Here is a 16,550-nt window from a genome sequence, read left to right on the forward strand (position 1 = left end):
AGTGTGGGTATATTCCTATTTACGGTGAATAATAACTGAGGAAAGTTTTTTGGACCAGTTAGCCATTGAGAAAAATCAGGCTCATCAGTAGCCAGTGAGATGTTTTGTTTCTTTGTGGCTTCTTGTTAGAAGACAATAACGATAAAATAGCATATTCCACCTGCTGGAATATGTTTAAACTGTTTAAATTTACAACTGATTATAGGCACTAGCTTGTGTTATAGCTTGTGTCAGGTAGTACTGGTCAAATAATTTCTTGTGAGTTTTAGGGGCTTTGATTGCCACTAAGCCTTACCATCTACTAAGAGGCCACACCATACATTGAATGCAGTTTCCAACAACAGGAAGGGATGCATGCCTTACTTGAACCCCAGTGAGCTCTACCTGCTTTTGTCTTGTGGTTGGGGGCCAGGCCTGCATCCCATTATTGTTATGCCAATCGTACACTGAGCTAGGCGTTTGCTAAGTTACTTAAGTTTGACAACAGAGCAGAAAGAAACTAAACCAAAATACTTTAAGGATGAGGGATGTAATTTATCAATGAGGGTTATCAATAATTGTCCATTTTGGTCTCAACAAAAAAGGTTACGCTATCAGCAACACAGTTCTTTTTTCTTCCTTCGCTCCTCGCTCTATGGAGCCTGCCCTCTGACGGGCTCTTCTTAGGTCGACCATATTGACCATTCAATCAATGAGCTAAACAGTTCACATCAAAATGACAACCTGTAACCATGATTGCAAGTGATAAATAATACACACTTATTTACAGTGTGTTTCCTCTGTGTCCTTCATCATGTTAGTTGCCGGACAACTCACTGAAGGCATGTTAAATGTTAACAACATGTTAAATTCAATTTATTGGCTTCACTGACTGATTCATGGCTGGAAGAACATGGCTCCTGGGACTTGCGCTCATAATTTTCTCTTTCACAGTACCCTTGAGCAAGTCACTGGGTTTTGACCCAATCCTATGCATCTGCTCACTGTAACACTCTCTCACTGCAACTACTCCCCTAGGCCACTTTTATAAATAGCTATATCTTAGTTGACTTGCTTGCTTTAACAATGGTATAGCACTACATCAGACAGATTTGGCATTAAGAAGCTCGCCCACAGACACACATTTACGCATATGCAGATTCAAACAATCAAAAAAAATTAAATTAATGCACAAATTAATTTGCGTGCACCAGCAGTTTTAATTTGATGCAGTACTCCCACATCTAGTCATCGTTGTCATCAGTGCCTTCATCAAAGCAAAGCACACAAAATAAAACCTACTAATCTCCTTCCCTTCTCTCCTCTCACAGGCCACATTAGAGCGGACTCACCAGGCACTGGAGGAAGAAAAGAGGAGAACAGTTGATCTCCTTTATTCCATATTTCCAGGTGATGTGGCACAGAAACTGTGGCAGGGTCAGCCAGTGCCTGCTCGCAAATTTGATGATGTGACCATGCTGTTCTCAGACATTGTGGGTTTTACTGCTGTGTGTGCCCAGTGTACACCTATGCAAGTCATCTCCATGCTCAACGAGCTTTACACACGCTTCGACTACCAGTGTGGCATTCTGGATGTTTATAAGGTTAGTAGACAGAAAGAAAAACACATCTTCTTTATGTGATGTATTAATACCTGTTTGGGGACTGAATATATATTTTCGTGTGTGTGTGTGTATGTGTGTGTACGTACTCAACATGTCTATGTGCTATCATGAATAGGTGTGCTTGTGTTGTGGAAAAAGTAACTGATAAATGGCCAGTCTGTGGGAGCTTAACAAAGACGTGCCAACGTTGCCCATCTGACAGGGTGCTTTCGGCCTAGTTACAGTCTCAATTGCAGTCTGCCATCTTTTCCTCTTTTCATCCTTACTTCTATCATCAGATCAGTATCTCTTTTTATTTTTTAATTCTTTCCACCATGGCTATTCTCCTTAATAACCATTGCCATAATCGTTCCTCTCTATCCAATTAGCTCAGTCCAACAACTTGTCACTTTCCCATAAAACGTGCTTTCCTGGAGAAAGGGAAGAAGAGATACAGAGAGGAAGGCAGAGAGACTGAGTTTATGTAAGAGGGTCTATGTGCATAGCAGCTGAAGAGTGAGTGTGTATGTGTAATAGAGAAAGCATGAACAGGAGGACATTGAGGTACGCATATGTTGTCATTGTCATGGTTACTGTTGAAATGATTTAGCTGGTGACAGGCCTAAATGAGAGCAGTTTGTCTGCTAGTTCTTTCCCCCTCTTCTTTTCCCTCTTGTGCCATCATTTTTTCTTTCTTTATAAAGACTGTGTCAACTGTCATGACACCTAACTCACTCCTTCAACTGGAAATATGGCAATACATCACTAAAAGTTGCACTACTAGTTTGTTTTAATAACATGCTTAATTTGAGTTTAACTCTTGGAAGACTTGCGTTTACTGCAAATGTCTGGCATTATAAGCCTAAATATGGACTAGGAATGACTTGACTTCATGTTTAAATCTTTTCTTATCTGTGTATGCAGCAGTTGTTAAGGATTTCGAATGAGCTCATTACAATATTTAGAATCACAGATTAAGAGATAACCTTTTCTGAATTAAACTTCCCTTAGTCTTATAGCCAACAAATCAAGATTGGCAAAGTTGTATCAAAATTCAGGCAGAATGTTCAATATTTTTGCCATGTCAACTGTATTTCAACAAAGACGTTTGAAAGGAAAAAATAATAGATGCAAGAAAATCTGTTACGTTGGGGACAAACATATTTAGGTTCGTAGCCAAAATGAATTCCTTACTGTATGTGGGAAACACTGTACTATGCCTAAAATATCAAGTGGGATGGAATCTCATTGGCAATACAAACAAACCACATATAATTTGTCATGCATTTCAGCTGTTAACAAGCATCTTTACATATCAATCCATTAAATGTAAATGTAAATGTGCTGTATTTATATAGCGCTTTTCCAGTCTTAACAACTGCTCAAAGCGCTTTTACATCTACAGGAAACATTCACCATTCACACACATTCATACACTGTGGCCGGGGCTGCCGTACAAGGTGCCACCTGCTCATCAGATAAACATTCACACACATTCACACTCCGATGCGCAGCACCGGGGGCAACTCGGGGTTCAGTGTCTTGCCCAAGGACACTTCGACAATGACTGCAGGGGCGGGGATCGAACCACCAACCTTCCGATTGGCAGGCAACCGCTCTACCACTGAGCCACAGCCGCCCCACGAAATTGAAATTGAAATTGAAATTAACATTTCACACTTATCGAAGCCGACTCTGGTGGTTGATGTTAGACCGTGATGTCATGTGGCTGTTAGCCCGGCGGTTAGCCGGGTGGATGAGCATATACAGTACATCAGCATATACTCACAGCCACACTTCAGTCTCTGCCCCTCCTCCTCCATTTCTCACACAGATCGAGACAATAGGCGATGCCTACTGTGTGGCAGGAGGTCTTCACAAGAAGGTTGATAGTCATGCAAAGCCAATTGCACACATGGCTCTGAAGATGATGGAACTTTCCGAGGAAGTGCTGACACCTGATGGGAAACCTATCAAGGTGAGTTTTTTTTTTTTTTGTGGAACACCGCTCAGCTGTTAGCACAAGGAAACTAGCTTAATTTGCTTAAATTGTTGCTATTTTATCAATGTGTGCATTCATTATATTTACTATTCCGGCTTCCCTTTGTTCCTGTATTTTCACATGTTCATGGTTTGGTCCCCCCCCAGTCCTTTCTTTCCCCATAATGGCACTGCTGTAACACATGCGAGGATATGTGACTTAAATACTTGTTAGCAGTAGTCTGAGTTTTTGTTTGCTTTATATCTTCACTCAATTCCTCTTTTGCTACATCCATAACTTAATCACTTTGTGCCATTTTACATTCAGTCTGTTTTATTTTGCATCATCAGCCATATGTTTATCAGCCATACATTCTCTTGTTGGTGCAGAACTCTCTCTCCAAAATGTACTTAAATGAGCTGTATTGCTTGTCTGATTTCTGTATGTTCACCATACTGTAGGCCTAAGTGGGTCTGTGTGGGTGACCATCTTCTGCAGCTAGTTTTTATCTTTACTTTTCATATCTTGTTTCTCCTTAACATTGTAGTTTATGTGCACCATTCACTGAACTGTGACAATGCATTTTAAGAGATTAACAGTGACTTGTAACATTTTTATAAGCAATCTTGTACTGACAGAAATGCCTAATTTCAAGCAAAATGTCCAATTGATTACATTTCTGACAATGTTATTAAGATCTAGTATGCATTTCCAAACGATTTCCTTGGCAAATTATTATCCAACTGTAAAAAACTTTTTTTTTTTAGAAGTAACTGAATTAGCCAGTATTGCCATTAACACTTCCTGCTGAGGACGGTTTTCTTTAATCTTTGCCTTTAGACAGTGGTGTAATATTGGAATTGAAAGATCTGCGAGTCTGTTTGCCTGTGTCTGTTTCTACCTGTATTTAAATATACAGTACCCAAAACATTTTGCAGGATCTAAATGTATTTGTGTTGGTATTTACACATGATGATAACAGAACACATTATTAATTGTGTTGTGATTGACCTAATTTCTTATACTTTGATGTTGGACGTGGATGGATGATTGGAAGGACTGATGGTGGAAGATGGAAAACATAGGTATAAAAGATCTGAATTGATAGATGGATGAATGATATTTAAGAGAATGGATTACCCCAATCTATTTAAATTTTCTTAATGAGAGACAATTATTGAGAAATTACTTTTTTTATAAAAACGTTATTATTATGCTATAAGCTTTGTGGTACTGGGTTGGTCGTTCTTGGTGCTCCCAGAAACCCCATCAACATGTTTTTTTAATGTCTTTTATTTAGCAGTTAATTCTTTGGCACTGCCCCGCTATCTGGCATATGTATCCCATTCATTTTAATCCAGATTCAAATTAAGATTCAGATTAAATAGTATTGTAAGCATAAATACCAAAGCATTGCACATCTTTGGATGCACCTCTGAGTGCTTGCTTAGTGTTTAAGGAATGTCACTTAATAATCATTGACAATTTGCAAATAGAGATATTCAAAGCCTTTTGGGACCACAACAGGGGTATTTATGTGCAGTGTGCATTTCAGTGAACTGCCACGCACTGTGATACCGCATTAAATGTGAATTGGCAATGGTCCTCCTAGTGTCTTGAATGACAAAATCCGGAAAACTCTCAGTACTATAGGTAATCCATTTATTTGATTCTTAGTCTTTTTTTATTAGTTATTTTATTTTTAATACACAAATATAACATTCCTTGTAGTTTTAAAGGAGTACGGTAGGACAACAGTGACAGAAAGAGAGAATCTGCAACAAAAAATATTTTTTAAGCTATTGGTTCAGAGGAGTTTGTTTTCCTGATATGAGGCAAGAGACATAGGAGTGTACTACGAAGAATATTCGGCCGAGACAGTTTTTTTTTGCCTTAGCTGGCTCAACCAAGCCTAAAGCTTGTCGAGATAACAGGGACCACGATGGCGGTTATCAACGTGCTCTGTTAAAACATGTCCTCTTCTTCAGGCTCGCGTTCCAATAAAAGGGATGTAAAGAGCGTGATTAGACTCTTCTACTGCACTAAATGTACTGATTGCATGCCTCCTTCTAATATTATGACAAATATTTTATAGCAAAAAGGCTAAAGGCAAGAAGAACTTTCTAAATGTTTGGATACTCATAATGAATGAAAGAAAAAAGAATAGAAATAACAGACTTGTTATTATTATCAGAGAAATTTTTCCAACCCATGTGTCCATCACTAGTGTATTTTTCCACATTCATACACTTTAATTTTCATTCTGATTTGCAGTGAAATACTGCACTATGGAATGTGGCACTCTAGCGGCTGCGGATGTTTTTTAATGAAGATGCATTTGTTTACAATTGGAGAAGATGAGTAGCTATGTGTGCTGTGTGGGTGTATGCATGTGCTGTTTTGTTCTATGTACAAAATGCTTCTGAGTGTAGTGTGTGTGTATGTGTGTGCGTGTGTTGTTTTTCAACTTGTCTGGATCAATTACAGAACATTTCCAGGATAGTTGCCTCTGGATGTTCCACCAGATGTCCCTCGCCTTCCGTTCTCTGTTGCCATTCTCAAACTCCGTAACCTTGGGAAAACAACAACTAACTGCGAGCTAGCAAGCTACACGCTAAAAATTTGGATCATGCAACAAGGATGGCCTGCTTGGTTCTTCCGGGGAACGTTTGTAAAGATTTACAAATAATATTTTGATGGCATTTACTATCTAACTAGTACGTTTTGGGACTGATTGGCAGGAATTTCTATTAAAAAAATACGCACTTAACTTTGTATTATATGTGGTATTTTCTTTTATGGGGGGCAAATATGTCATCCTTTAGGAGACATTTTGCATAGCCACCGTCGCTGTGACCGGACCTTAGCCCCGCCCAAGATGATTGTGATTGGTTTAAAGAAATGCAAAAGATTTTTTTCTAGTATCCAGGAATTTATCTGTGGTAGAGCCAGACGTTAATCCACAATGCTGTGGAGATGTGGTCAATGTGAGATTAGTTTCCAACTGTCTAAATGTTGTAACTCTTGTCTATCTCTATCTAAATCATAAATCATCTCTATCTTCAATATTTAGGAAGTCTCTGGTCATGCAACTGTTTAGAAGGACTAGTTCAGTGCCGTTGAAGACGTGCCTGTTTGGAACGGGGCGATTGCTTGGCCTGTGGAATTGCTGCTTGTACCCCAATTTACTACAGATGTGACGCCCCTGTATACCCTAATAATATAACTTACTGATTTTGAGACTGATGTCTCGTGTCGTATGATCTTTAACAAATTTAACATTTCAGCAGAGTGTTTGTAATATATAATATATATAAGATATATTTGTAATATGTAATTTTCATACAGGTTTAGTGGCTTGACAGTTAACTCTGAAGTCGGGGATTTGATTCGTGTTGGTATTTTGGCGACGGTAATGTTAGATAGTGTCTGTTTTTTTGTTTTATATTTAGTGTTGCGCAAATGGCAAATGGCTAAAAAAAATTACTCATGCAAATAAAGCTAGTGAAAGTGTGTTTTTTATCCAACGGCTTTAAAGCAAATAAAAACCTGTGCGGACACACAGGCCAAAACCAAATCAGAATGGAAGTTTCAGAGAGGAGAACACACTGGCTTTAGCATTGTTGTCAGAGAAGAAAGTATTGAAATAAATAGCATTTTTCCTTAATATCTGATGACATATCATGTTAATTCTATGATTTAATACAGTAAATATAGTACACATTTCTCTTTTTTTTAAATACTGTTACGTCCTTTAATAATCGGAAGATTAGCTAGCTTATCTCTCAGCCAACTACAGGTGTATTATCTCACGCGTCTCACACTCATAGGTAGCTGACACGCGGACAGGCTTCAAAGCATCTCAACTGACAACATGTTCAATTGTGTTTCACTCACCATTACTAATTCGGACTGGACTAATACCTTTGAACAGTGACACTCTTAACATTTAAACATTTAATTAACAATGAAACCCACTCTGCTAGGTTTTGGGCTGACTGCCACAGACATTTTAGGTTTACTTTGAGTATTGAGACAAGGACTAACATAACACTGACAATAAGAAAAGTATAGAATAGTGGTAGGCTTATCCTTGTAACATTGCAACTCCAGTTAAAATTAATGAACCTATTTTTTCTGTTTCAGAGAAGACAGCAGAATTATTATTATTTTGCCATTGAGATTTACTTGGTTTTAAAGTTGTTTAAAAATACACATAGGGAATGACACTGATCGGAAGAAAACATGTAGCTAAAGGAACAGCTAAGACAGGTAGCTTCTGAATAACAGACAGGGCACTGTTCTGTGTACTACTGTGCTCCTAACATTGTCCATTTGTCTCAAAATAGAAAGGCCTTGCCAAGCATTTTTGGCCCGCTCTCTTGCTCTTCCACTTTCTCTGTCTTTCCTCCTCCCCTCTTTGTCGCTCCCTCACGCTCTCCTCTGCAGCCTCTTTCCAACTAATTCCATTCTTTTTCCTCTTTAAATTATTACTTCCATTTACTCTCAGGTTTTATTCTTATACTGCTTTTCTATATTTTGCGCTCTCTGCTATGTTCTCCTCTTGCTTATCCCTCCTCACTTCATGTTGGTGTAAACGAGAATTATAGAGATATTCAACACTTCAGCGTGATAAATGCTGTTCAGTGAGTGCACTCAACTCCAGCCAATGTTGCACTGTTATGCAAACTAGCATGAGAGCTGTGAGAGAGAACTGAGAGAAAATGTTTAGTGAGAGAGAAATGGAGAGAGTGATCCAGGGACACAGAGAACAATATCCAGGAGTGAGATGTCAAGAGAGAAACATAAAACGTTTTAAGTTGTTTTCATCTGCATTATGGTTTAAATGTCAGGCCTATAGTATGAACCTTTTGTATCTGGGTGGGCGGGTGGGTGAGTGAGTGCTTGTGGATATTAGGGATGTAGTGATAGATTGTCAATGCTAACACCTACCTACCAACAGCAGTGTCTGAATGTTTCAAATTCAGATTGATTTTGCACCAAAAAGTGTGTGTGTGTGTGTGTGTGTGTGTGTGTGTGTGTGTGTGTGTGTGTGTATTAGGTTTAACTACATTTGTGGGGACCAAAAACCGGGAATACAGTATACTTATGGGGTTCTGACAGTTTTGTGGGGACAAAATGCTGGTCCCCACAACTTTAAAGGGCTGTTTGAGGAATAAGACTTGGTTTTAGGATCAGGGTTAGAATTAAGTTATGGTTAAGGTAAGGGTAAGGGATAAGGTTAGGCATTTAGGTTTGATGGTTAAGGTTAGGGTAAGGGGCTAGGGAATGCATTATGTAAATGACTGGTCCCCACAAAGATAGTGAGACACACTTGTGTGTGCGTGTGTGCGTGTGTGTGTGTGTGTGTGTGTGTGTGTGTGTGTGTGTGTGTGTGTGCGTGCAAAAAACTTAGATTTAGAAGTGTTAAATAATTTATCACAGATTTATCTTTAATTGTGAATTTCTTATTTTAGATGTAACTTTACACTACAATCTTAAATCAAGCAACGGAAATTATCTTGCTGCATGGACAGATAATTGCACTTGTTTGGAGGAGCTTTTCCCTCAGATTTAGTGTTTTGATCTTGTTGTTTTTACACACACCCCTTTTTTGCAGTGTGTGTGTGTTATAGTTTCTTTGCAGCTAAAATACTCTGTTCCCAGTTTATTAGGTTCACCTATCTTAAACTAATTCAAATGTTAACTGTCTTGCAATCATGAAGGTTATAATGTTCAGTTTTTGTCCGCTTCACACTAATGGTAATAGGCTACATAACAATACCACCTTTCTGTAAAATGCAATACACTTGAGCAACACCACAAATGACATCCTCCAAAATGATAATAAAGTTGAATCAACTCCTCTCTATACATTATAATATTCATGATTGATGGATTAATTGCAGGACTGTTGTTTTTGATTGGATAGTTTTAGCTAAATGTACCTAATACACAACTTAATGTATATGAAACAACATTGAACATATGACCTCTCTGTCTCTATCTCCGTCGCTGTATTCTTCTGACAGCTGGGCCAGAAGCTACAACGGGATTGGCCGTCTGTGCTGCGGCACCATTTGCTCATTGGTTCACTGGCTCACTCCGGGGCCATGTGCTGTGGATGCTGACTCATAGCAAAAGGAGGGGAAGAGTGTTTAATTGTTACTGTGTCTGTGTTTTGAGACTAAGAAATAAAGAGGAGAGTGGGTGCTGGATGCAGATTTGTTTGTGTATCTGTGAGTGGTTGTCTGTTGTAGACAGACAGACAAGTGCATTGCCATCTGTGACGGTTTAGCTGGAAAATAGGTCACAGTAGTCCACCTACCAGCCCTTTCTCTCTTGCTTTCTGCATTCTTTAATTCTCCCCCTGCCTGACGAGATTCTGCTATCTTATCTCTCTCTCTATTTCTATCTCTATCTCTCTCTCTCTCTCCCTACATTGTCTTTATTTCGGTCTTTCTGTCTGTATGTGCTCTTTCTACCTCACTACCCCCATTGCCTGTTGTTGCCATGACTACCTCGAAGTGTGCTGGCATGCACACAGTGGCATTTGATACATAGGTGATGAGATGCCCAAGTAGATCATTATAAATCTACTGGGTTCCACTGGTCTTTGTATCTTTGTGTGTGTGTGTGTGTGTGTGTGTGTGTGTGTGTGTGTGTGTGTGTGTGTGTCTGTGTGTGTGTGTGTGTGTGTGTGTGTGTGTGTCTGTGTGTGTGCGTGCTTGTGTGCGTGTGTGTGTGTGGGTGCCCAATTGGAGGAAATCAATAGTTGGTTGAGTGGCCATGAACTGGTATGGTCAAATTGGATTGATGGCTAGATAGCTTTCACTCTGCCTCCAGCCATTTAAAGATTCATACTTCAGCCAGATTATAATAAGAGCACCATGTTGCTCCCCTATATCTGTTACGAAGAGAAGATGGAGGCAATTATATAATTGATTAATTTTCCTCTCTCACTCTTGCTATTTTAAGATTTTCATCAAATCTGCTGCCTGCCACAGGATATCAGATTAGATAATAAAAGCTACACTAATATGGAAGTATGATTGCTACAGTAGAGTGCAATTTCCATTCAGCGGATCAATGCGTACAGCAGTTCTCGTTCAAAACAACATGGCCTTTGTGCCGCTGCAGGATAGGTGGCACATAAATTAATGGGATCAGATCAGCAGGGAGATGTTTAATTTATGAACCAGGTACTGTATGTTACAGGTCATTTTAGATGCCAGGTGCAAATGCGTTTCGTCATAGTCTTACAGATCTTCAAAGCCAGACATGACATCAGTCACAGTGAGATGAGACTAGGACTGCATATAAGAAGCACAAACTGACTTATGCGCTATTGGCCGGTTTAATACAGCTTCTTGTTTACATTCAACATAGCGGCGGTCACTGAATGCCACCGAAGGGCAGCAATCTTTTGATGCCGCTGTCGCTTCTACGTTACCCGGAGCATTGGTCTGATTGGTTGAAGGACTATCCAATTGCGTACAGAGTCATTTGAAATTTGCCTGTTGGTCACGCCTTTTGTGCAGAGAAAATATAGAGCAGACTCCCCAGACCAACGCTCAATCTAAAATGTAATGAGCTTGGCTTGGTGTGTTGATAGCTAGACTAGGACATGAGCTAGGACAATACAAGGAATTTTAAATAAGGATCATACTGAAATTTCTTCCACATTTAACAAATACTCTATTGAGTCAGTGCAGAATTTGACACACATTTCATACAAAGTGCATGTGAATTGTTAATAAATGTACATGACACACAATTTAAACTGTTTGTCCTTTAAACATCCTGCTGGTTTTGTTGTTCTAATCTCTCGCTCCTTCAACCTCTTTTTTTTCTTCTCTTCTTTGTGATCTTTTACCACCACCTGCTTTCTCCATTTCTCTCTTAGCTAAGGATCGGTATCCACACAGGTTCAGTGCTGGCAGGTGTTGTTGGGGTTAAAATGCCACGCTATTGCCTGTTTGGGAACAATGTGACACTGGCCAGCAAGTTTGAATCTGGGAGCCATCCGAGGTGTATCAATGTTAGCCCCACAACTTACCAGTAAGTAATACCGCACATACACGAACATAAACGTGATCTTGATTTTAACCATGTCGCCATGACAGTAAATGATTTCCAATCGTACTTCAAGAAAGCTCCTCTCTTCTTCTCAACAGGTTGCTGAAAGATGACCGCTCTTTCTCATTTGTCCCTCGCTCACGATTGGAGCTCCCAGAGAATTTTCCTAAAGAGATCACAGGGACATGCTACTTCCTGGAGGCCGGGACATCTCACAGCCATGCTTCATTGACCAGCTCTCGCTCTGCTCCCCCGGCCTCTATGAGGAAAGTCTCCTACAGCATTGGGACCATGTTTCTAAGAGAAACAAGTTTGTAGGTCCTATACAAAGACTACCCAGATGTTCATTATGTAAGAGGCAGGATTTGAACTCGTGGAACAAGAGGGAAACAGATCACACAGATCTTTGGATATGCAAATGCGTTCTGTGCAAACTTGGATTCAGACCTGTGGGATGGCCCATATGAATGAAACTTGAAAAAATGCTCTCATTATAGGTGTAAAAGTACAACATGCCCTCAAATACCCTGAGCAAAGAACATATGGTTCAAAAGAATTGAAAAACAGCAACTGTACAAGTCTCACATGGACCCTTCCCCAAGGAAGTGTACTGATGGGATCAATTAGAAGAGAAACCTTAATATGAAACATAGTAATCTAGCTGGATTCCTCAGCTCTATACCTGGTTTCTAGTTCTCTCCAGTGGTCTTCTCTCCCAAATGTTACCCGACATGAGGCTAGATGCAACAATGCTTGGAGCAAACCTGGAGAAAGACCCTTTACGTGACGAGTGTTGCACTCATTGGCAATTGAATTGCGCTAACAGATCAAACTCACTTTCTGTTGCAAAAGTGGATGCAAAGGCATTATGTTTTATGAACGTTTAGAAGATAGCAACATTGTCGTTCATTTTTGCTTTGCATCATGGCCTCTTGTAGACCATGACTGAGGAACTATACAACTCCCCTTCCAACTGTCCCTAATTCATGTCAGGCTTTACCACATACTTCAAACAGCTGATGCATGTTACATCCATCAGACAACCTTGGACCAATTGGTCGGTGCAGACACAAACAACGAGATACAGTTAGTTTGAAAAAAGGGGGAATAAAGGACAAGTGCCAAAAACGCTAGTACTAAGCTGATCTTAAAGCCTTTTCTGCTTCTTACCCACAGTAAACTATAACCAAGAACAATCCAACCATTACATTGCAGGTAATCTGTTTAGGACTGAATATTACTCCCAGCTCAGTGCCTTTTTGTTGCTCAAATCTGGACAAATACAAGATGGGTTCATTTGAAATATTTTAAAGATAAAAACCCAAGGGGCGCTTAATTTATCTTGTTTCTACTTGTTTGAAAAGATTTTTATGACATGTCTGTCCCTAGCTACACTAGAGAGTGACAGATTTGAATGAGGAAATTACACATGCCAAAGTTTATTTGCAGTATTTGGACAGAGTCACGAGAGGCGCCTTATCCCACCGAGCCGACTAGTTGTGTCTTTAGTTTTGAGACGGTCATGAGTGGCAGGCAAGAGCTATTAAGCGCTTCTTAAATAGTTCAATGTTTAAATTCTATTCATCTGTTGTTTTGTCCAGATCAATCAATAATACACAAAATATAGTACTAATAATATAGTACTTTACTAACTTGCACACATAGTCACAGTATGCATGCTTGACACAGTTCACATTTACATACATCAGATTTTGTAATTGCATTGTTTGCTAACCATGTGGACGTACAATTATACAGTAGCCCCATGCAAAAGTAACCCCCAGGATTCAAGTTCAAGTCTACTAGTTTGCTGACAACTTACTCAGTGGAAATATCAGGCCTTCTTAACACTTGACCAACACTTGACACCAGACATGGGAAAATAAAGAGAATCTTGATAAACTGCCATCATAAAGTGGGAAGTGAAGGGTTGAAGTTGGATAGTCTTTGAATATATTTTAAACATTGGCTAATTTGGACATTAACTTAATGTAACTCACATTACATTTCTGCCATTTCTCTTTGTTGTTGTCGACATCACATAGATCTGTCACCAGTGAAGTACAAATCACACATCAAGTTATATCAGTTTAAATAGCTGGCTGTTGGCCCAGAGAGAAAAATAACTTTTTGTAGGAGGCATTGGTTTACATGAAATATTATTATTTGTCATTTTGTGTTTATCATTAAATGAAGTACACAGAGATTTGTCAACATCACATTCTAATTTAATTTACTATATTATTGATGACAAAGAAAACTTCTGAAATAATTTAGGTTGTTTAGATTTGAATATTTACTCCCTGCGCGTGCTTACCTTCTTGGTGTAAAGAAATGTTTTTTTAATTTTTTCTCAATTGTACAAAGGAAAACTCCAGCACAGGTTTTAATTCAATTTGCACTGGAAATGGAACAGTATGTTGCAATTTTACATCTTGCCAAATGACATAGTGGTCATTGAACCTCTAAAAGATCAAATACAATGTGCCAGTTAAATCCTGAGACACCACCAGCACAGGCTAATCTTGCTAATATAAAGGATTCAGCTCCTGCTGTCTGCTGTGTACGTGCAGTTGTTAAAGGGCAGGCTGAGCACATTTTGACAACACTTTGTCAACTCACTGTCCTTAGGCGGGGATTTAACAGAAACATATGCTGGCTATAATATGTAAAACACAGCTTTTAGGAAAACAGCCGAAGGGTAATTTACTTTCACCCACTAAAGGGCATTGTGCCCTCAAAACTGACATTAACTCTATTTACAACGCAATGTGCTATACATTAAGAAAGGATGGGAGGTCGGGGAAATGGATAAGTCAAAAAGATGTCCTAACCCTAACCCTTGTAAACAATTAATGTTTTCTGTGAGAACCAGAGTCTGCAGAACTTAAAGTACCAAGGACATACATCCTGTATATGTACACACCATTTGTTCAAAGGATTTGCCCTTTTCTCTTTATAGTAATGTTTACATGCCTGCCTAACAATGAGTTCAATATAATTGCCAAATACACTAGAGAAGAGTTTATGTTTTACAAAAGCCTGAAGGGAGTTTCCGATGTCTTTAAGGCCTAGGGATGGTGAAACTGCTTAACTTTATGTTTGCCCTGATGATACAGTTAAGTATAATATTATTATTTGAGATGGACCACTTTATAGAAAACAGCATTTTTCAGAGCGGAACCTAAAGTGTCTTTATCTCTATTTTAATTTAATCAAAAATCCCATATGGACAAATGAACCCATGAGCAGTCCCTTGTGCACAAACGTAATATAGGTCAAACCAGGAACACAGGACAAGTAGCAATGGGATGTTACTCTTGGAAGGATATGCATGGCAACATAGCCTCATAGGTTACAATGTCCCCAGTTAGAATACACTCCAGTCCAGGAACCAAGTAGATCTAATTAGGTTCACAGAATTAAAAAATGATGAGGAAGTGTCAATTAATGATTGTCAATTATGACTACAGTACAATTTTAATGATGATAGCCAGGGTTGTTAGTTTATAGCTTACTAGCTGCCATTGCAATCCTAGAGTACGGTGTTGGACCCTACATAACAGTATGCAGGTGCAAGATATTAAAGCCACAATGGGGAAAGATCTGTGCATGGACACTACTATCACATCGTATCCAGTGATACAAAAAGAATCAACTATATTTCCTTAGGGTTCTTAGGGTAAGCTAAATCTATTTGACAGTTCTGGAGCCTGGGGTAATTTTTTCCTAAGGACTGGCTTTCACATATAGAGACGCATAAGCACTCTCTCTACAATGCATACATGCATTTATGTTTACTTATTAAATATATTGTAGCACAAACGTAGTGCAGGTGTCATTAAATTCAGCAGCGTCTGAATTCTCCATCTAGGCTAAATTAAGGACATTTCACTAGCGTTACACCCACGCAACTTGTGTCTAACGCTCATGTCTCCAAGTCTGTAAATTCTCAGCATAATATTAAAGGTTTGGTCAGATCTTATATGTCTTGCTGTTGTTGCCGAGGGCTGCGGGTACTGGTTCTCTACAGTGTTGTCACTAAAGGACTATTATACGTCAGTGTATGCTGTAGGTCACTTACCCATAAACAGGCATAGGTCACAGTTACAGTATTAACACAACTGAGCTGTACTGCATAAGCTTTGTCAAATGATGAACATGGATAAATGTCATGAGTCTGAGGTAAATGTGGGACGGTCTGGTCAAAGTCAAATACATCAATTACTCCAGCAACTGTTCTGTGTCTGCTTAACTGTGTGTGTCAAACAATACAAGAAAATATTGAGTTTGCAAATGTACAAACATAATAATTTGTTAATAAAGGTATTTTGTACCAAATAACAAATCTGTACAATTTAGATATATTTAATATACTGTATAAAACTGAAAAATGGAAATTGTAATAAATGATATAGCAGATTTCTTGTGGTATAATTTATAAAATGATTTGACATCATTACAATTTTCACTGCTTTGTTGTCTGTTTTCTATTTCAGATACTTTATGTCAGTACATGTGCCATCTAAAGCTAGGCTGGTTTTCACAACATGCCAGTGTCCCACAAAACCTTCCCAAGTAGTGTTTTTTTTTCTTTTAGGAATTTAGAAAAGAATGTAGATTTTTCAATTGACACTGTTTGATTTATTTCGTTCTACATAACACGTTGAATGGTTTTCTTAAAGGATTGATTTTTAAAAACATGTTCTTCAACTGACTGAGCATAACACTGTTCTTTTTACTGAAGAATAAAGTTGCTTAACATGTGTTTTTTGCAGGACATTGTTGTAAACTGTCTTGTTGCCAAGATCAACTTCATCCCGACTGAAGTCTAAGCAAATGGGAAACTGGTCCCTAATTGTTGTAATATTAGCCTGGTTTGAACCGCAGAAACAAACATGGCGGAT

The 16,550-nt window shown here is 38.8% G+C and overlaps 1 protein-coding gene and 1 long non-coding RNA gene across 2 annotated transcripts in view; one reads left to right on the forward strand and one right to left on the reverse strand.

Moving 5' to 3' along the window:
- The window catches only part of gucy1a2 (guanylate cyclase 1, soluble, alpha 2), a 39,475-nt gene extending 25,763 nt beyond the window's left edge, over window positions 1-13,712 (forward strand). Inside the window, exons 6-9 of the mRNA XM_034867200.1 lie at window positions 1,311-1,583; window positions 3,418-3,561; window positions 11,471-11,625; window positions 11,742-13,712. Of these exons, the coding sequence (XP_034723091.1) occupies window positions 1,311-1,583; window positions 3,418-3,561; window positions 11,471-11,625; window positions 11,742-11,961 (792 nt within the window). The 3' untranslated portion in view covers window positions 11,962-13,712. The remainder of the gene's footprint in view (window positions 1-1,310; window positions 1,584-3,417; window positions 3,562-11,470; window positions 11,626-11,741) is intronic.
- A 779-nt stretch (window positions 13,713-14,491) lies between these two features.
- LOC117941947 lies at window positions 14,492-15,082 on the reverse strand. Its single transcript, XR_004656010.1, has 2 exons — window positions 14,942-15,082; window positions 14,492-14,656 (listed from the first exon to the last, which is right to left on the reverse strand). It is a non-coding gene; the product is annotated as an uncharacterized LOC117941947 (long non-coding RNA).
- Between the last annotated feature and the right edge of the window lie 1,468 nt (window positions 15,083-16,550).

This window comes from Etheostoma cragini, chromosome 3 (assembly GCF_013103735.1).
Source record: "Etheostoma cragini isolate CJK2018 chromosome 3, CSU_Ecrag_1.0, whole genome shotgun sequence".
Classification (NCBI taxonomy): Eukaryota; Metazoa; Chordata; class Actinopteri; order Perciformes; family Percidae; genus Etheostoma; species Etheostoma cragini.